The sequence below is a fragment of the Cryptomeria japonica genome, chromosome 3, assembly GCF_030272615.1.
Source record: "Cryptomeria japonica chromosome 3, Sugi_1.0, whole genome shotgun sequence".
In the NCBI taxonomy this organism is placed as follows: Eukaryota; Viridiplantae; Streptophyta; class Pinopsida; order Cupressales; family Cupressaceae; genus Cryptomeria; species Cryptomeria japonica.
Genome location: NC_081407.1, coordinates 914,173,965 through 914,196,686, shown reverse-complemented (window position 1 = coordinate 914,196,686; position 22,722 = coordinate 914,173,965). Strand labels below are relative to the sequence as shown.

The 22,722-nt window shown below is 37.5% G+C and overlaps 1 protein-coding gene across 1 annotated transcript in view; it reads right to left on the bottom strand.

Annotated features, from left to right (window-relative positions):
* Positions 1-22,722, bottom strand: part of LOC131073425 (uncharacterized) — a 51,929-nt gene that overhangs the window by 6,783 nt on the left and 22,424 nt on the right. Inside the window, exon 4 of the mRNA XM_058009894.2 lies at positions 12,826-12,977. Within this exon, the coding sequence (XP_057865877.1) occupies positions 12,826-12,977 (152 nt within the window). The remainder of the gene's footprint in view (positions 1-12,825; positions 12,978-22,722) is intronic.

The following is a 22,722-nucleotide window of genomic DNA, read 5'->3' as shown; positions in this document are numbered from 1 at the left end:
CTAGGGGAAGTAAATGAAGCAAAAACAATTGCCCTCTTATTAGACTCCTATACTAAGGCGTCAGGCCAGGAAATTAACAAAGCAAAATCAGATATCTTCTTTTTCAACACTAATAGAAAACTAGAATTAGAAATTTGCAAAATCCTGAAATTTAAGAAAGGAGAGCTTCCATGTAAATACCTAGGTCTCCCACTAGGTAAAGGCATAAGATCCACCAAACTATGGGACCAAATGATTTCCAAACTTAAAAATAGAATTGGCACATGGAAGGACAAGTGGCTCTTTTGCGGGAAGGGCTACTATGATCAAATCAGTGCTTTCAACAATGCCCATTTACCAGTTATCCTGCATTGACCTTCCAGAGGCTAAAAGAAAAGAAATAAACAAACATCTGAGGTCTTTCTTCTGGCAAGGCTCTGGTGACAAGCAAATTGGCTTTGTTAGCTTGGGATAAGATTTGCAAGTCTAAAGATAATGTGGGGGGTGTTGATGTGTATTTTGTACACGACCAAACACAGAATAAAATACCTAAAAGGTACCTTATCCTCTCTTGATTAAAGTCTCCGAATGCTGAAGATGTCGCAAAAAGGATCAATCGGGATGACTTCAAGGTTCTTTGTTGTAGGATCTCTACGTGTGGATAAGCACCAGTGGTCGTTGTATATGCTGTTTCTTCAAGGGGCCTTACGTACTTTCAGAGAAAGCTTGTCCACGTTACTTTCTTTCCAAATGCAGGAACAAGATTTTCCTAACACTAACAAATTTTCAAAAAATGTCAAAAGATAAGGGTTTTAAAGAAGGAATACTTGAACTGATCCTAAGAATGACTCAATGAAGACTAGACTTGATAAGATTCTACCAATTTCAGTTTCGCCAAGAAATTACAACTCTACTGGAATTGATGCGATCTTCTAAGGGGATTCAATAGTTTTTCAAATCATCAAGGATATAGATACTATCATAGAGATACATATCAATACTTCCAAGAATGATTGAATTCTTAATCAATCTCAAGGTTTCCAGTTGACCACACAAGGCGTCCTTACAATCAGTAAGAAGCTAGTGGTTTGGAATATGAATCTTATCAAAGATCAAGCACAACACTTCGTCTTTCAAACTTAAAACTTAAATGCTACTTCAACTGAGAGTGATTCAAGAAAATAAACAATCATGAAGATAGCCACAAGTATTGCAATAAAACACCATAACTTCAATATTTTATTGATCTCATAGCCAAATGGACAACAATTGTTCAAAATTCTTTCTTCACTACTCAATCTTGCTACAACAATAACTTTCTAACTTTCTTCTCTTTAAGCTCTCTCTCTCTTCTCTAACTTTTCTAACTCTTAAAAATGAAATGAGTGAGGGTATATATAGCATCCTCAAATACAATGAATGGCCCGGATCAAAAGAAGATCAACAGCTGAGATTTTGACACCTAAACCCTAATTAGGATTTGTTACAAAAAAGTCCCCATTTAGATAAACATCACTAATCCATAGCCAATAAAGAATTGGCACAAATACCGAGGAGACATAGACCAATAGGAATTAAGTTGCCACATCATTCTATAACAACTTTTCATCTAGAATGTTGTTCCCTTTCCTATGCTCTTTCTTAGCATATTCAATGAATCTGGACACAATTCCCTCAATCTCAGCAATGGGAATCTCAGGAAGATTCTTCATTCGTTCTTCCAAGTGAAGGACTTGATCAAAAGCAGTGAGAAGAGTTGTCTCCCATCCAAGTTCAAGTTCTTTGGTCTTCTCAATCAAGAACATAGTAGTGTACATCTGATCTCGTTGCATATCTGTGATGATGTTCTCCTCTTTGCAAAAGATGACCTTGATTCTATCTTCCAACTCTTGGATGTCCACATCTGTCTCGATCTCGATCCGCCTGTCAAGAATGGTACACAACACCTCAAACACCTTATCTTGAATTGGATGAATGATACCTTCAACTCAACTGCATCTGGTGTTGATGTCTTCAAAAAGGACCTCTTTCATCTGGAGCAGAGCTGACCACTGTAGGAGGTTATGGGTTCCTCCATCCATTATCTTTTCTTGTGCCAAAATCCGTCTTGGTGTTTGTCTTATCACTTGTAAGACAGGAATGATAACATCTCTAGTGTGAGTGAATGCAGCTACAGTTATCATTAGATTATGGATAATCTCAAGGACCTGGATAGCTCGATGAACTGTCTTCATCATTCTTGTTGCAAATTCAACGGCTACCATGTGGGATTTATCAATCCAAGAACTTATAAGTTGAACCAAGTTCTTCACCCTTTCTGCCTCACCTACTGATTCAAGAGGGAGTGTTTGTAAAGGAGATACTGTTGGATCCTGACGTCTCAAGGGCTGATTAAGGTGACTAAAATAGTTCCTCCAAGCACTGACCTCCCTTTCAAGCTTCTTATTCTTTTCCATTTCTTCTTTAAGTTTGTCTTTAAGTGCTTCAAATGAATCAGTTGCTTCTTCCATCGCTTGCTCAGAGGTAAGTGGACCAAGCTCAAATGTTTCTAAGTCATACTCTTCTGCAAGAATCTCATCCTCATATTTGTCCACCACTGGTGTAGCTACCTGCACTTTCCTGGATCCTGTCTCATCTCTAATTACCTTAGACATCTTTGTGGCCTTCTTCTTCTCCATTACCTCATGAGAATTTCCTATAAGGCTTTCCAAGTCAAACACATCTTCTTCGTCTTCAACCACAACTACCCTTGTCAGTCTCTCTTTCAGCCAATCAGGAATGGCAGATCTTGTTTCCCTTACTTGTATTTCTTTAGGTAGTGGCCTATCTTCCTGGAAAGGAGATGTTGCTTCATCATCATTCTTTTCTTTGTGTTGCTCATTAGCATCAACTTGGGGAGATTGACTTGATGAATGCTGAGGCGTCTATCCTTTCTCTTGTTTATCATTTTGTACCATGGATTCCATAGACTCATCAACTTCATATACTATCTGCCTCTGATCTTCCCCTTGACTCGCCTCCTTTTCATGCCTAGAAGATGTGCTTGGTGGGTGATCAGGGTTTGTTTTCTGCTTCTTCTTGGAAGGTTCTTTCTTCTCAAGTCCTTCTTTCCTCTTTGAGCCTTTGGAATGAAAAGTATTCTCACTCACACTTGCTTCTCCTTCTTCTGGTCTTGCCTCCAAAGTAAATGTCATTGATACATTCTGCTCCTTCAACTTTTGATGTTGTACATCCACCCATCTGCGAGTGCAGGATAAAACGGGAGCCATCAAAGCTCTCAAGTCTAAAACCTCGAGCTCATTCCAATCTATCTTCACTTCTTTGTCCTCTTTCTCATAGGATGAGTGGAGGTATCTACCATTATCCTGGGCTTGATCAGCTACTCTATAAACTTTGCATTTCCTGATGAGATCTAAGGGTAGCCTGGAATGCATCTTTCTTTTAACCTCTAAATCACCTGGGAGATTCATCCAAAAGTCCTCCTCCTGAAACTCATGCTTGTACTTCCTACCGACTGTCTCCTCCATATAACCATGAGGATCAAAATTCTCTCGCGAGGCAAAGGATGTGAATGAGTATAAAGATAATTCCTTCTCTGCATCTTCCGCGGCTTGAGTATTAGGATACACCTCAACTGAGTTCCCTAGTATGATGGGCACGGGAATCCCATTCCCATGCTCGTGTATGGATGCCTTCGCATAAGCTGCCAACTGTCTAGTCACCTCAAGTAGTACTATCCTGTCTGTTGGATATCTTGGCAACATGTAAGGAGGTGAAGGACACCCATGAACTCTGATGTATGTGAACTTTTGAAACTGGATGAACCATGCGCCATACTTCTTCACAAGCTCTTGTGCATCCAGAGACAGTCGATTGTGAATTCCTCCTTGCAATATCCTGGTAATGTTCATCGTGAAGGTGTCATTGACTAACTTGTAGTCACTTCTAGGCGGATGATGTAGATGAACATAAGAATCACAAACTCTTATCTCTCCGGTTCCTCTTCCAATCACTCCACTGTGAGGTAGCCCTGCATATTCGAAACTCCTGATCAAGGCATATATAACATATGAGCTCATGTGGAATGATTTGGTGGGTCTTAGCCTTCTCAACTGCACATCCAGACAATTGCTAATGATTCTGGCCCAATGAAGCATTCCTTTTCCTTGAACTATCACTTGTATGAAGAAGAACATCCACTTTTTGAAGAAGGCGGCTTGAGAAGCACCTGTAACTCGATTGAGCAAAGTTATCAAGTCTCTGTATTCCTCCTGGAAGTCAATCCTATGTGGTGTATTGGGAATCTTGTTCAGGTGAGGCCGACTTTTGAGCAGCCAATTCTTATTGATGAAGTTCAAACAAGACTCAGGATCATCTTCATAGATCGACCTTTCTCCTTCTAAGCTTTTGTAAATCATGTCTTTATGGTCCGGAAGATGAAGAGCTTCGCTTATAGCTTCCTCTGAAAGGTAGGCTAAGATGTTCCCGTCTTTAGTTACGATCGTCCTTGATTGTGAGTCATAGTGGCGGGCACACTCGATCATCAACTCATGACACTTGACTACGGGAGGGAAACCTGCCGCATTGATGATGCCACTCTCGATTATCCTCCTTGCAACAGGTGATGGCTTGCCAATGCAAGGGACCTCTCGAAACTTCTTCACATTGAAGTTTCCTAAGTTGGTGTCTCCGATATTACTCCACTTGGACACGATCCTGGTCTCCAATTCGTCGCTCCTCTGATCTTCCTTGATGAGAACCTGCCGGCTAGTAGATCCTCCAGCTTTGGGGGTCGTCATTTGATGCCTTCTCCTTTGAAAGCCTAACTATGAACCTTGAAAAATGAAGAAAGAAGATCAGACTTTGCTGGATAAGGATTGAATTGCTGGCCTTCTTGGATGAATTATGTCTTGATTAACCTTCAAAAGAACGTCACCTTCACTAGCCTCCAACACTTTGCAAATTCTGGAAATTTAGCCTCCAACTTGGTAAGAAATTCGCCTCCAATCTGCTAGATTTCGCTCCTCCAATCTGCTCCTCAAAATCGCATTTAGAATAATGAATGAATGATTTGCATTTTGAAACAATACTCCTCTCTTATATAGGGCGCTCACCCTAATTGACTATGAGGCCGACCTAGTTTTTTAGCAACAAAACAAATAAAATTCCCTTTAGGAAGAGGCCGACTTGCTTGTAAAAGCAAGTAAATGCATTTTGAGTGCTCACCTATATTTTTTAAATTTTTAAATTGATTTTAAGGCTTCCAAGGTGGATTTTATATGTATATTAAGGCTTTAAAAATTAATTAATTCAATTGTAATGGCCTTAATTCATGCGCATTTGATCTAACCTCCCCAAATGTCTTAATTTTAGTAAATTTGGCGAAAATTTGGGAATATGGAGGTTTGATTGAGGCTTAGTGAAGCTTCCTTTCTCTTTAGGCTTTGAAATATTTAAAGTGCTAAGGTCAAGATTCACTTCAAAGCTTGTTTGAACCCTTTATCCATGCTTGTTCCCTTGATGGAATTGAAATTTTCGCAACCTATATTTGCAAATTTCCATGTCTTTGTCTTTACAACCTTGCAATTTGCCCTAAACTTAATCAAGCAAGGTTGAATGATAGGTTTTTTGATGATTTCGCCCTGGACCCTCTGGAAGGGTCAGGGGCGATTTTTCCAATTAAGACTTGAATACTTTATTCCTTTCACTCCAAAATCTCCCGGAAGGCGAGTTCATGTTCGCTTTGACCTAATCAAAGTCTTGCATTTCAAATTTTATCATTTTTCATGAGGAAATTAGGTGAAAATGTGAATTTCGCCCTGGACCCTCTGGAAGGGTCAGGAGCGATTTTTGCTTATTAGGTCAAAATTCACCTTAAATTGATCGTTGACCTCCTCCAAGGCAATCTCCAGGGTTCATTTCTCTCCATCACTGGGTTAGCTCATCAAAACTTTGAAGGAAATATTGCATTTTCAAGAATTTCTCCCTGGACCCTTTGGAAGGGTCAGGAGCGAAATTCTCTCCTGAGCTCAAAATTCTCTTTTTTGAAGGTCCAAAACCTCTTCAAGGCATTCCAAATAGGTTCTTTCCTTGTAGTCCAAGCTTAGTCTCACTCAAATCTGGAAGAAAAAGGTGAATTTAGGGTTTTTCGCCCTGGACCCTCTGGAAGGGTCAGGAGTGATTTTTCTTGTTTAGGCTTACTCCTTCATCATTTTGTCTTGAATCCACCCCTCAAGGCTAGGCAATGGTCTTCTTCATTCACTCCGTCCAAGCTTGGTTTGTTCCTGCAAGGTAAAATAGAGGATTTTGAGATTTTCGCCCTGGACCCTCTGGAAGGGTTAGGAGCGAAAATCCTTCTCTGGCCTAGAATTATCATTTTTTGGAACAAACATCCACTCAAAGGTGGTCTCAAGGGAAATTTCTAGCTTGTTTAGCCTTGTCTTAGCACAAACTTGAAAGGAATGCATTGGCTTTGGATTTTTCACTTTGGACCCTTTGGAAGGGTCAGGAGCGATTTTTAGGTTTCAAGGCAATTCCTTCATCCTTTCATCTTCAAATCATTTCCAAGTGATAGAACATCATGTCTTACTCCTCTTTGAGTCCTGAAAACCAAAATCTAATCTTGAACTGCAAGGAAAATAGGAGGATTTGGAAATTTCGCCCTGGACCCTCTGAAAGGGTCAGGAGCGAATTTCCCTCTTGGCTTCAAAATTTGCATCCTTAGCATTCCAATTCCACTTCAAGGCAATTCAAATGTCCTCTCACACCCATGTCTAAGCTTGGTCTAGTCCAATCTTTGGAAGAAAAGATAGGTTTTAGGATTTTCGTCCTGGACCCTCTGGAAGGGTTAGGAGCGAAAATCATGTTCTAGGCTTGATTGCTTCTTCTTGACAATTTCAATTATCTTCAAAATGCAAAACACTCTTCCTCACACCCATCCAAGCCATAAAAACTTAAAAAGTTGCTTTGACCTTGCAAAGAAATAGGTGCTTTTAGGAATTTCGCTCTAGACCCTCTGGAAGGGTCAGGAGCGAAATTCACCATTTGGGTCAATTCCTTCACCTTTTGATGATTTCTTGCAACCTCAATTCACTCCCAGGGGTAATTCTTTCTATGTTTGACCTTATCCCATACTTGGCTTAACAAAATTTGATAGCAAAAGGTGATTTTGAGAAAATTCGCTCTGGACCCTCTGGAAGGGTCAGGAGCGAAATTTGCAATCCTGACAAAAAATCTTCATTTTTTTCACCTTAAAACTTTTTTGCCAAGTGGGATTTCATGTTTCATCATGCTAGGATTAAGGTTTCATATCCAAGAAAAGCTAAAAATGAGTTTATAAGGAATTTCGCTCTGGACCCTTTGGAAGGGTCAGGAGCGAAATTGCCTTTCCTGGCCAGAATCCTTCATTTTCTTCACTTCCAAACATGCCCAAGGTTTTCAACGTGCTCATTCTTCCTTTCACCATGCCTTTGACACTTCAATTTGACCAAACTGAGCAAGAAATGCCTCCTATAGAGTTTTTCGCACTGGACCCTCTGGAAGGGTCAGGAGCGAAAATTAGGTTTTAGGCTTATTCCATCATCCTTTCAAGTTGAATTCACCTCTCAAAGGAAGAAAACACTATTCCTCTCTCATCCATGCCATAAAAACCAAAACTTGACTTGACTTTGCAAGAAAATAGGTGATTAAGAAATTTTCGCCCTGGACCCTCTGGAAGGGTCAGGAGCGAAAATTCTCCTTTTGGGCAAAATCCTTCATTTCTTCAATTTGAAACTCCTTTAGGAGGCAAAAACAAGCCATTCTTCTTCCCTTCATGTCAAAAACTTGACCTTCTTCATTGCAAAATAAGAGCCTTTTGGGAATTTCGCCCTGGACCCTTTGGAAGGGTCAGGAGCAAAATTTCCCTTTTTGTCCAAAAATCTTTCATTTTGCAAGCTTCCAAATCTTCAAAGGTACCAAATGATGTCCAATCTTCATTCCAAGAGACCCTGCACATGAGAACTTAGCCAAAGTTAGGAAGAAATAAGCTCTAACAAGATTTTCGCTCTGGACCCTCTAGAAGGGTCAGGAGCGAAATCTCCATTCCAAGCCAAATTGCTCAGTTTTCAAGTTTTAAACCACCTCATAAGGCAAAGTTAGATCATTTTCTAGGCTAGGAACAGGATTGCAAGTCTATCCAAGGCAAAAAAATAGTGTTTAGGATAAAATTCGCTCTGGACCCTCTGGAAGGGTCAAGAGCGAATCCTCTTTCAGGCATCATCTTGCTCTTCAAAAATCAATCAAATCTCTCTCCAGGCAAGAACACATCAATTCATCTCCAGACATGCCCTAGAAAGCATCATTCAGTCAAAAATGAGAAGGAAAAAAAAGGTTCACAATGATTTTCGCCCTAGACCCTCTGGAAGGGTCAGGAGCGATTTTGACATTTCCAGGCTATATGTTACCTTGATTCGCTTCATCTTCCATTAAACTTAGTCAAACCACCTCCTTTTCTTCACTGGCTCTGCTCAACTGACTTAGACAGGGAAACAAACAGGACCTTGACAAGAAAACTCTATTTCAATCTAGACCTGACCTGAGACCTATTCTCCCTGTTCCTTGATATAACCAACTTGACTCTCCTGAAAGGCATACTTCATTCTTGCAATCTTGAGGCTTCAGGTAGACGACTAACAACCTCCTAAACCAGACTAGACTTAGCTTGAAAGAAACCCTAAAACGAGCTTCCAAGGTTTAGCCCTAATCTAGCCAGCCCCGGCAGACCACTCACTCACTCAAAACCCTAAAAGCAGAGAGAAAAACGAGCAAAGAGAAAGCAAAACCTAAGGCAAAAAGAGGGGGTCCCCATTCTAATGGGGCGATGTGTGAAATGGTCACAACAAGGGGCAGGCATTAAGGATATACAAATGCAAAGCAAAGCTCTAGGCGCCAAATTGGTTTGGCACATGTTTAAATATCCCCACCTTAAGTGGGCAAAAACACTATACAATAAATATCTAAATAGTGAAGTTCCCACTAGCATTTTTAGGACCTCCTCGCCTCCCATGGTTTCGAGAATTTGGAACTTCATGCTGAAATGCAGGAAAACAATCACCAATAGGCTCACATGGAGTCTAGGTAATGGCAATAATACGCTTTTTTCGTCAGACTCTTGGGGAGGACACCCGGCTATTGATAAACTCCCCAACTGTAGAAATGCTAAAACTATTTTAGAAGCCCGTTGAGGGAAAATGGTGTCTAACTATATTGAGCCTTGCAGTAAAAATGATTTCCTTGGATGGAAATGGAAATCCTTTGATAATTTAGGGATTCCGCAGCGCGAACTTGAGGTGCTTAACAGAACTCTGAAATCTAGAAGGGTCACCTTTCATCAAGGGGAGGATAAATTAGTGTGGGTTGGATCTAAAACAGGAGAATATAATACTAAAGATGAATACAATTACTTAACCAGGAAGCACCTATGCCCCAACACAGACATCCCTCTGTCTTTGTGTTGGGATAAGAATTGCCTTCCTAAAGCAGGTATGTTTTCTTGGCTAGCTCTCCAAAACAAGATTTTAAGGGCTAGCACCTTCCGTAAAATGGGCTATGCTGGACCTAGTAGATGCCCCTTATACGAATGTGAGGAGGAAAGTATTGATCACCTACTACTAACTTGCAACTATTCTCATCGGTGTTGGAGATGGCTTAGTAATAAACTTAATTGGTGCTCTCCAATCCCGAATACTATCCTTAACATGTTTCAAGCATGGCCTAGGAAGAATAAAGACAGCTTGTATGGGGGTCTATGGACGGTCTCCCCATCTATAGTTATGTGGGAATTGTGGAAGGAACGAAACAAAAGGATATTCAGTGATAAAAGTATGGGGTGGAAACAACTAACCAATCAGTGATAAAAGTATGGGGTGGAAACAACTAACCAATAAGATTGAGGCCTGGATTATTGAGGTTATCAACATCAAAATTATGACTATACGGAAAAAATGTGCAGAGATGACTTGTTGGGATGAAAAGATGCGCAATAGATGGATTGGGCTGAAAATTCCCCCTTATGTGGGTGAAGGCCCTAAGCTAAACAAACTAAAGAGGCTAGAATGCAAATGGCAACCCCCCAAGCCTGGTTGGCACAAACTAAACTTTGATGGTGCATCCAGAGGTAACCCTGGCAAGGCTAGCATTGGTTGCTGCCTCCACAATTCTGAGGGGGTGGAGATTGCATGTCTGGCCTTCCCCCTCGGATCTGCCACTGATAATGAGGCTGAACTTATGGCCTTGGTAGAAGGCATCAAACTATGTAGAGTAATGGGCATTAAGAAACTTAGCATTGAGCGGGACTCAGCTATTATCATAAACGCTCTCAGAAAACGTTCCATGCCTAACTGGAAGTTAAATGAGCTACTGTCAAGAGCTCTGAGTTTCATCCAATCCTTCACAAGATTAACTTTCAACCACATTTTTAGGGAAGGCAACTCCCGAGCTGGCCAACTTGCCAATTCTGGGGCAGATGGCCATACTGTTATCAACATTTTAACCCGATCACTCGATAGATTGTTATCTTGGACCTGTAATGGATAAAGATAGCACACTACAAATTTATACTGAGAGTGTGTCCCCGGGGTCTACTCTTCTTCCCAAGTTAATAATGGACTTAGCGAGCTACTCTCCTTTCGGGATTTCCCTGCGAATCGTATCGGCTTGGATTACTTTCGGATTTGCCTTGTTTTTGGCAACCATTGGTAGTGGGTGAAACTTTCCTTTTGTTTCTTGAGTTGTCGTGGCTCTATAATGGCTGGGCTATGCCTAGCAAGATTGTGTCCGAATTGGGCTAGCTTCACGCCCTGACAATTCTATGATCCCACATTTAATGATCATTCTTGCTTGGCTCAAATATGTCCTTTTGATGGCGGCCTTTGTGGTTGAGAACGGATTGTCTTTCCACGTTAATGCCTTGGCTCTACCCTATGCCTAGCTTCATTATTTCTCATGCTTACAGGGTGGCATTACTTATGCAGAGTCTTGTCATTAATTATCCCACTAGGTCTGATATCGCCTTTAAATCCAACATTCTGGCTCCATTTGCCTCACTATGGTGTCTGAGAACTACAGAATAATGGATACCTCGATAAGACTAAAAAGCTCCAACAGACTAATGGCTTTTTGTGGCGAAATCTCGAAGGAGAGATTGCGCGATATTATACAATACCCGCATGAAGTTGTAATCAAAGCAGTGGAGAAGACTTTAGGTGAGGACTTCTTGAAAAGTGAAGATAGGACCAGGGCAAATCCGGATATCACTGCAATGTTTCTTGCAGTGGCTATGTATATAAAACGTGACAGAGATATGGTTAATGCTTTTTGGATTACCCTGCTTCATTTGACCGTTGTAAATATAGCAGTTTAACATACTCTTACTTCCTCGGCTAGCATAGTCGTTAAGATACTTTTTAAAACTACTGTTCCATACATTTTTGCTTAAAAAAAAACAATTTTCCGACTAGATCCTTTTATTTACTCATTGCTAGAAGTTATAAGTATACTTCATATATCTGTTTAGAATAACCATCTGCGGGAAAAAGGGAGGTCGAGTGGCTAAGCGCACTCCTAAGCAGGGAGTAATGATAGTTAAAATCTCTAGCATTTTCTTACTACTATTACTTCGTTTTGTATTCTGGACATATGGTTAGATGATAACTGTGTAAGGATTATGTTTTCCACAGTATTATTGAGATTGTTGGGCTAACCAATCATGAGGTAGTATGGTGTAGAATTGTCTTGTTCTGATGATGTTGCAGGATCCCAGTAAGATGGGGACAATCTAACCGACAGACCCATGATATCAAGAATGAAGGTCTCCTGATTTTAAGCAATGAAATGTATGCACTGTAATAATATTGGAAGCTCAAATTGCTCCACTATGTATTAAAGGAAACACCTGCTGTATTAAACAAAGATTTTTTTGTGATTGGACATGTATGATGAAGAGCTAATGGCTCTCATCAAATTTGACCCGCTTATTCCAAAGCGGAGAATTATGTGAATATTAGAACACTGTGCTATTTAGGACAAATTGATTTGCTGGACTTCTTAGTCCCGGGCAAGACTGGAGGTTTTCTTGACTCCGTTCTTTCCTACCGGTGCCCGCATTGAACGGAGTTTGTAAATTTATAATTTATTTATCAATAAAATACGGGCTACGGCCTTGTACCAATCAAAAAAAAAAAAAAATCTAACTCACAATTATAGCAGCACAATTAATTAGAAGAATGATATCATCTTCAGAAACTGCAGTTTTAATAATTTATTTTAATTAAATATAATATTTAGAATTTATTTCAGAAAAGAGGGAACTTATCCTTTGTATCTGCTGTTAATCATCCAAAATCTGCAGCAATCTATCTTCACTAAAATGTCTTTGAATTGTCTCCAAATCCGCCTGAATCGGGGATTTTCATCCACTAACTTGGCAATGGAAATAAGGGGGATTTCATCCTCTAATTATAGAGCTTGAGTTTCATCCTCAGGTTACTGATCCATATCCACACTCCACAAGGAGTTAAATATATATATATATATATACATTTGAATTCTACGATAAAAGATGACGTCTCAATCAGAGTATAGAGAATAGCAGTAGTTCTATTGAGTCCATCCATAATAGATTTCAGATCTGTTTTAGTGAGTTGACGATTAGTATAATGTAGGTTAGAGATCTCTACTGACCCATAATATAGATCACAGCTGCACCAAACTCAAAAAGATCAAGCTTACCTAGACAACGTAATAAAATGATAAAATATGCACCTTCTTTTAGAAATGTTAGCTCCAAGTTTAGAATTTGCACTATACCTGCAGCTTGAAGAGGCCAAAAAGGCTAGATCCACAGATAGTCTCTGAAGCTTGCCCATTGCAGTTTTCAGCAATGACTTCTAAGTTGTTTATGAAAAGCCCATAAAGACCCATACCAAAGATGAGCATGACAGTTCCCATTAAATAGACATCTGGAGAAATAAAAAAATTGTTGTTCAGACATTTCTGAAGAAACTTCCAATTATAACATTATAAATCAAGCATACAACTTAGTCAAGACATAGACTTGTATAAAACAGAAGGAAGCATTTCAGACACTGTTGTATGAAACTATACTTAACATGTTTGATACTGATCCAAATGTCTGTTCTATTTCAAGAGTGGACATAAAAACATATGTTTTGAGACCATATGATTTATTTAACTAGTGTCTTGAGCCTTTTGTTCCTACAGACAAACAATTCTGATATTCCGTAGGCCTAGTTGTTAACTTCAGTTATAGATTTGAACATCTTACACATTCTAGGAAAATTTCAACTAAAATTGGGCTTGGTTTTGCAGTTTAGAGGGAAACAATTACTTTTTACATTTTATTGGCAGAGTTGTTTCTATCTATAAAATCTCCTACCATGTATTGTCTTACAATCAAAGAACGTAATATTCTATTTTGGTTTTCTATTCAGAAAGTCTATGTTTCCAATTTAGAAACTTCCATAGCCACGAATAAGTTCTTTCAGAAAAAACCTCTTATAGGGCCATATATTGAACCTTTTCAAAAGGGTCTGCCTCAACAAAAGTTGTTACCATCAATGAGTAATTTTGATGAAGTAATCAAGAATGAGTTGTGTCGAAACAAATTATGTTTTTCTTGTAGAAAACCATGGGAATCTGGACACCATTGTTTGGGAAAAAGCCAAGTGCATTGAATAGAAGTAATGTCTAATTAGGATGAGTTAGCAACACCTAGAGTAGATGAATGTGAAATTAAACAAAAAATAAATTAATAAGGTGAACATTCAAAGGGCACACTAAAAACCTTGTTAGGTGCTCCTAGATTTCATCCTTTTTCGAGTATCAAGTCTTCTAGGGGCACAAAGTTACAATCCTAATTGACAGTGGAGCAACACACAATCATCGATGAAGGATTAGTTGCTAGAAGAGGGTTACATACAAAAAATTTCAATGGATTCAATGTTATAATGTAATGTCCCCTTCCTTGGGTGAGCATTGATGAAGACCCTTAGGCTATTTTAATTTCCGTAGTGTAACATCCCTTTCTCACACATAAGAAATCATTTGTCCATTAGCTTATTTCTCATATTTTCCTATAAGCTAATTGGCACAGAAAAGGGAAAAGTAAATTAAATAATTAAATTGTCAAAAGTTACTTTTTTATATTTTTATATCGAGTCTTGACAACTTATTTTAATTATTTAAAAAGAGACTTAAGTTGTGCAAAAAAAGATCATTAGGCTCAAGGGAAGAAAAGGGTAACTTTTTTGCACACTTAAAAATGCTTTAAAATATTAAAGTGAATATGGAGCCAAAAAGAGAAATTAATTTTTTATTCATTAGGAAAAGCTATAAAAGGAGGGAGTTGTGAAGAAAAAAGGTTTCATATCTACTATTTGATTTGAGTTTCTTTTTTTTAGGATGAAAATCCTCTAAAGTTACCAATTTCGAGGATGAAAACCTCCTAGTTGGATTTGATGATTTCATGTCAAAGTCATTGTTGTGCCTTGCAAGGGAAGATTTTCTAGATGGATATATTATTAATGCGTTTTGAATAATTAATGAGTTTGGAGTTGAATGTGAGATTTTAGTGTTATTTTGAAGAGACTGCAACTGTGGTGAGCTATACCTTTTCCTTCAGCTGGTCGTACAAATACTTTACTGAGTATTCTTCCTAAAGGGGGTTGTGCTGCTGAAAGTATTTTTATTTTCATAGAAGAGTGTTTTAACCTACTGATTTGCTATTTCCAAATGCCTAGATTTGCAAGCCTTAACAAATAGAAGATAGCTGATGGTCATTTATGGGCCATACCTCGTGCCTGGCCATACCAAGTGAAACCTAGGGCATGTGAATAAGGGGTAAAACACTTCATTCTAAGAGTTCTTTCCTAATTGCAAGGTGATGCCTTGGCTGGCTAAGCCTCGTCCTAGCATTTGAAGTTGGGATTTTTGACATTTTTGGTGTTAATGAGGTTTTTGAAGTGTTGTACTTGTTTTCCAGTTTCATATCAGATTTGTGCAAGTTTGATTTTCTCTTAACAATTTGATGATGTTTAGTTCCAGTGTGTTTTGGTGAGTTTAGTTGCATTTTGGAGTGCTTTTTGAGTTCATTCCGGGGTGTTGTATTAGCATACAAAGGAGTTCGCAAAGTGTTATCGGAGTCCATCAGACCTGTTTGATAGTGTAACAGCAGTAACAGAGTGTTTTTTAACCTGCGTCAGCACCTTTCATTATTCCTATAAGGTATTCTTCATGTTGGGTACATAATTATATTGTTTATCAATGTTATTTGGCCCTATTTTGGATATTGTAGCAGTCTGATTTAATAATCAGAACTTTATATCAGTTTACAACAGCAGTTACTTCTTCAAAAGTCAATTTGTAATGCATTTTAAATTAATCTTGTAAACCCCAGATGGTAGTACTGTCGGAGGCTATCATTTGAATGCATTTTCATATTGTAAGTTAGATGGTTTACCATCAACCATTATAGCATTTTCATTCAACCCATTTTGGAACGAACAAGCTGGCATTATTGACCATTTTGGTCTGAATCAAGCATGTAAATTCTGCTAGTGACTTGCATTGCATACACGCAATCTATCGAAGAGGTGTTGACAGGCCAGCTTTGCCGCTTGTGTGTCATTTTACATAGTTGGCCGAAGAGGTGTTGATAGGTTGGTTCTATTGCCCATGTATTCTAGTTGGCTTGTTGCCATATCATTGTAATTGTGTTCATTTAGATTACCTGTGTGGTTGGAGGAACCATATGCTCTCACCTTGCACACTCTAGGATCTGGGTGATAAAATAGTGATAAAGACATTGCATTGCATCTTTTATATTGCAAAAATCACAAAAAGAAAAAGGGTTGGTTGTTATATCTAGGATAATTGGGATTTTTTTGGAAGGGAATAATTAATTGATTAAATTAAGTTGTCTTGAATTAGTATTTTGAAGCAACTTATATTTAATTAATTATTTTAGTAAAGTTGAACATTTTATATCAATGCAGCTTATTTCAAGGCCCAAATATAAATAAAAAATTGTAAAATCACTTTATGGGGAAAATAAAGTATAATTTCTCGAATGTTCAAGAAGGTGGTATAAAAGGGGATAGCAAGGAGAAACTCATATCTTTGACAATTTCATATTCTATTGTGAGATCTTTGGGTATTTTGCTTAGTTCTTGAGTTGAAACCCTAGGATGAAAAAGCGAAAATCGGCTTTGGGGAAGGATTCTTCCTAGCCAACACCAAGTGGATTCATACAGAGTTCACCAATGTGTAGAAAGATTGGTGATTAAAAAATAGTAATTAAAGATTTCAATTTTTGGGAGATGATTGGTATTTCATATTGAAGATTTTGTTGAATTGGTTCCACACAGATCATGGCAAAAAAGAAAATAGGGCATAGCATCACAAACAATTTCCAGCTGCATTCTTTTGAATCTAAAAAGCTAAAATTTATTAAAAGGCATGTGAAGCTTAAATTTTTTAAAAGGGCATAGCATCACAAGAGAGGAAAAGAAAGCCTTGATGAGCAGAAAGAAGTATCATAGGGGATCACAGCTACTTCTGGAAGCATCACAGGTATCTGGGGACCTCGTAGGGTATATAGGCTAACATAATATTTAAAGCTCTTTTGTTTACTTCCATCTAAGGTCAGAAAATTGTACTCTCTCTCTCTCTCTCTCTCTCTCTCTCTCTCTCTCTCTCTCTCTCTATGTATGTATGTATGTATGCATGTATGCATGCATGTATGTATGTATGGTCAAACATCAGTAGCTGACTAATTGTAGATCATCAAACATTTCTAAATTTATTATAAATCAGTTTACCCCTGAATAGACATTGTATCTTTACTTGGTAATCATAGATGTAAACTTAGTATATGCATTGCTAATTCAAATTGTTCTTTGTCAAAATAATTATCCAAAAATACACACAGAACTAGTCAAGCTCTTTACATACAGTGGCTGACAATTTTACCATTCCGTGCATTTTAGAAAGTTTAAAAATTAGAGGTTACCCTTGGTAGACACAAGATGTAAGAAGAATTCTATGTGGTGGCCATAGGAGAAGCCAATGTGGTCTAAGAAGTGCAATGGCTACACTCTTTGGGAGAGTTTACTCACAAGGAGTTTATGTTCAAATCAAAGGGTAAAGTGTAGTGTTAAAAGGCATTAATGGTCAAGCTCCTAGAGTTATAACAACAAAAAGAATGGAAGGACGTTTTAGGAATGGATAATTAGCATGGGAACACAATGTTTAGTAACATCTACAACCACTGTAAGAAAGAGATTTTTAGGAAGTCAAATTATTTCTTCGTTAGAACTACACCAATTAGATGATGAAGGAAATTTGATCTTAATTCTTGAGGCCATTATAAATTTTAGAGGAAGGAAACTAAGAAATAAAACGATGACAAAATATCTCGTTTGATGGAAAATCTTCTTGAAAATGGTACTACATGAGAAAGTGAAAATAATCTTTAGCATCCTAATTTACAATTGCTTGAGGAAAAGCAACTTTGGGAAGGGTAGACTGTAATTCCCCCTCCTTAATTTATATTAGGAATGACTTTTTTCTTGCTAATCATTGGCTTTTAGCTCCCTATAGATTGCTATCTATAGGCCCCATCTTACCGCCACCATTCCTTATATATTTTATGAAAGAAAAAATAATATAAAACTATATTGTGGGTCTAGTTAAGAAGCAACAGCCTATTTAAGGAAGACTAAAGGTTAATTACAATTAGTTTGTTGCTAAAAGACAAAATAAGGGTGGCGGCCTTTGGAAAAGAGGGGCATAAAATAAGTCAAACAAGGAGAATTGAGAGGTATATTGAATACATTTTATGTCTGTTTTATCTCCTATGGAGCATTGACTATGTTCTAACAACCTAAGGACAAAACCCCTCTAGGCTTGAAAATTAAAGGACAAAAACCCTTTCTCTTTTCCTTGTAGAGTTGGTGGATGAAAACCCCTAACTCAAGCAGATTAGAAGTTATTTCCCAAAGGCATCCATTATATTAAACTACTAAAAAATTCAAAAGTTCAAAAATTTTAAAAGAACAAATATTTAACGTAAATCTAAGCAAATTTATGAGTATCCAAAACAATAAAAATTTAAGTTTGACAACTATTAAATTAGTAAATAAAAATCTTAAATTCTCATTGATAATTGAATATGCAAGTTTTTATATTTTGAGTAATAGGGTTTGAAAACTAAAGAAAATTGAATGGGACATTACATTCACTGAGTTGTGTTTTTTGAGTGGTTATGCCAAGCATAAATTGGGATTTTTGTTTTGTTTGTAAGCCCTCATTCACTAGTCATGATTTTAGTTACCACTTGCCACTTGGTGCACTTCTCTCTGCTAACTTTGCCACTTGAAATTGACAATTAGACTTATGCTCTTTAAATGTTTCCTTCATGGTGTGATTTACTAAACTTTTAGCCATTCTTCGCACGGTTTCATGCTAGAATCAACACTTAAAAGTGGCAACATAACATAAGTTTATTTTGTGGTGCAGTTTTGTTCTTCTCCCATCACGTTGGAAACCATTTTGGACTGGCACAAACATTCAAAAGTTGCAACATTTCACTAAGACTTAGATGCATTTCCTCTAGGTGCAGTTTTCTAAGGTCATTACCACTTAAGTTGCCATTTCATGCTAGCATTGCCACTGAGAAAGTGTGATTTCCACTTAATTCTTTTAATTTCTTCTTTTGACATAATTTGAGCTTGTTTCTGCCCTCCTTTAGCCTTGCCAATTGCTGTCATTCTTCCTTCAAGTATAAAATCTTGACATTTCATCCTTTTCTTTTTGTGCCAAGCTCCCAAACCAGCAAAAACTCAGTCTCTTTCATTTGGTATTCCTCATTCACAAGCAATCTGCAAACAACATTAGCTTGACAAAAATAGACCAACACTTGATGACATGGCAATTTGACAAGGAGGACAACTTAACTAGCATGGGTAATATGATAAGAATGACATAGTTACTTATTGCAATTTTGATTACAGGCAATTTTTTTAGAGGTAGTAATTTGGCACTAAGTCTGACACTTATGAAACAATTTTCTTTGCATTTTCACGTATTTAATAAGAAAGATAAGAGTTGGCTTTCCAATCATACATCACTCATCTATCAAATTACCAAGGTCTTCCCAATAGCTAATTGCAAACATCCATGGGCATAACATTACAAACATCACTTGTATACCACCCAATACTAAAAGTAACCAAACATGGTTGATTGACGAGAGAATCGTGGCTCAATTGGAACCAATAAATTTTGTGGTTTTGGATTTGGAAACTATGTCAAATTCAGGTTTTCGACCATTTCAATATTCAACAAGTTATCAGTTGAACCACCATCAACAATTACCTTACATACATTTACTTGTCAATTACAACTGGTCCAAAATATTCTTTTATTTCACCGATCTTCATCTTCTTCAAGTGTATTTTTTGATGCAAACATCCTTTGAAACAGTAACTTCTCCACTATTTCACATTCAAGTACGATGGCATTTTCTTGTCTATTTCATATAACTAAGTTTCTATTTGCATTTTGAGGTTTTTGTGGGAACTTAATCATAGAAATATATAAAACATCTAATTTTAATCAAGCATCAACTTCAACTTTTGTTTAACTTATAGGTGATTTTGTTAGGTTCCAATAGTTTGTATACAGGTCGACCAACTTGTTGGTAAACAGATTTCTCACTGTGAATTCTCCTTCAAAATTGACCCTATTTGCCCAAAGAGCAGTGACAACCATTCCAACAGTTGGAGAGATTGCAATCAAACTACAATCTTCCTCTGCGTTTGAGAGAAGCAACTCCCTCATATGATGGGGGTATTTTGGGATTTTGGTGTACTTTTAACCTGAAAGTACATAAAGGAGAAAACATAAAACTAAAAAGAAATAAAAGATAGAAACCCCAACAATACACATATGAACATCAACTAAGATTTCTCAACATTCGCAACAAATTACAAGGGGAGTTTATAACATAATATGCTTAGCCATGAGATGACAATAAAGAAGAATGACAAATCTCAACATACGCAGAGATAAGATACTTCAACACATTCAAACTAAGATACCAAAGGTTACTTGTGTATCATCACATCAATTGTACAAATCGCATATGCATAAAAAAGACTACCAATTTGACATACGAGAAATCAGCAATGATAACACATGAATACATTTAGAACACACGAACTAAAATGTATTCTTCATTATCCTTTTGGAAATATACAAGTCCAAAATCCTTTCTGTACATAGTGCAAATCAAAATGTCATTATAAGTTTCTCCTAGAATTTCAGCAGAGTTTCCCCTCTGTAAAAAGTCTCCCCCTTTACAAATGAAATAGCCTTGTATTTATAGGCACTTGAGTGAACAACTACCTTGATAACCGACTTCAATCCTAAGTTAGTAACTAACTCTTTTCTGTGCAAATTACAATGAGTTAATAACTTAAACATTTATGCGCAGAAAAAGTCAATTTTCTAACCTGTGACTCCATGAGATGGAAAATCTCAATTTATATCAATAAGACTGAAAATAATACTTGAGACTAACTAATCAAAACACAACAAAAGAGAATATACAAAGATGAAAACATGATATTAATTCTCAATAGCATGTTGGCTGATTACTTGATCCTCATGAACTAGTGTTCGAAATAATCTCTCTTTGAGGCATTTTGTCAAACAATTCAGGTGTGAGTACATGATTCTACATTTTTGCATATATATTGACGAAAGGCACTGCAGCTACAAAATCTGATAAAAATATGTTAGTTCTTTGTGCTTTGATGTTGTTCGGAGTCTCTCACTTCTTCACATTCCCGTAGGGAAGGATTTTGACAGAATTTGGCTCTACACCCACCAATTGCATTTGTTTGAAGATTTCTGAAACCATCTTAACTCGTCCATTGCCGGCAAACCCTCATACTCCAAAAGGCGACATTTCTTTAAAACATTCTGGTAGACTTTTCACGTGCAGTATCTATGATTCCATAACTTGAATGTATGGTGCTTGAACAATCACCATTATATCAACCATTATCTAGCTCCCCTCTACTTCATTGGTGCATTTTGTGAAACAATTCGACTATGATTTGATATTTCACAAACATGCCTATAGGAGCATTGCAAACAATAATATCTGACAAAGAATTTTCTACCATCCTGGTCGTTGTGTTTGCTACATAGTTTCTAAAGAATTTTCAACAAATTCACTTTATGCATAGCCTGTGACTATCGCATTCCATTCGATGGCGTTTCTTTTAGATATTTGGCAAACCGGTTGCTTTGTGTATGATTCTGCATCTTGCATGCATCTCTATCGTGAGCAATTCCAACAATAATATCTAACAAAAATCTCCTTATTTATATGTTTTGATGGATGTTATATGTCGTATTTTCTGCTGATAGAGAAAATGTGGGAAGAGCTTGTAGAGTTCGGCTTCACACCTGTGAGCTACATTTGCTTGAACGTTTTTGAAGTATGCACAACGAATCCATTTTGTGTATTTCCCTGCAATCATTTCACCTCATTCCTTGAGATGACATCTCTTTGAAGAATTGATGTTGAACAACTCCTGTGTCTCTTTTATTACAGCCTGCATAGTTGTGAATTTCAATTGTTTGAAAGTTTGTATTGCCTTATCAACACATCCATTTTCATTCATATATATTACGACCCCTGCAATCATCACATGGCATGAGGTTGTTTGCCAAATGGTTCGTGTGCCTTCTCTAAGCTTCTACATTTGCATGTGTGACTACGTGGGTAGTTATGAGATCACATCTCATTGAGGCATCCTATCTAGCATTTCACGTGCCTTGATAGTGGCTCCCATAGTTTGCATACATGTCCACTGTGGGCTTAAACCTGCCATCGAGCTTGTTTGGAAACTTCTAAATCCATTTTGACAAACCAATTTCTATCTTTTAATCATTACAGTCCATGAATCGACATTTCATTAAGGCGGAGTGTCAAACAGTTTTCAAGTGCATTGCCTCCGGTTCCACATTTTGCAAGCATATGCTAGCAGAGAGTGTAGAGATCGGCTTTACTCCTTGAGAGAGACTTTGGGTCCTATGTGAAATTTGGCCTTGTTTGGCCAATTACATGCGATGAATACATTTTACAAGCTGGTCTCACTTGATGCCATAGGTGGGTGTAAACTAGGGCCAAAAAGAGTTACAACCTCCTTGTATCAAAAAAACACTACTGTCAATGATTTGATCATCACACCAAAATGGCTATTGCATGAATCGAATACTTCATGATCTTTTTAATGACCACGTTTCTTTAGGCATTCTATCATATATTCACATGCAAATTCTATACTTCCATATTTTGCATATATGTTGACATGGCAACTGCAGTCATCGCTCTCCATGATTTTACGTCTCTTTAAAGGATTTGTTCAAACTAGTAGCTTTGTTTGACAACACAGCAGCAACCCATCCGATAAAGCCCTGTATTACTTCTACTTAATGGATGAACATAACTAACTTTCTTTCAATGCTCGAATAGAGGTTAGAAAGTCAAGATTTTTGAGCAATTGAGCATATTAGGTTAGGATTGCTCAATTTTTGAGCATTTCTAATCTCCCAAGGTTAGGATTTTGACTTTTCAAAGCAACAGGTTAGGATTGCTCACTTTTTGAG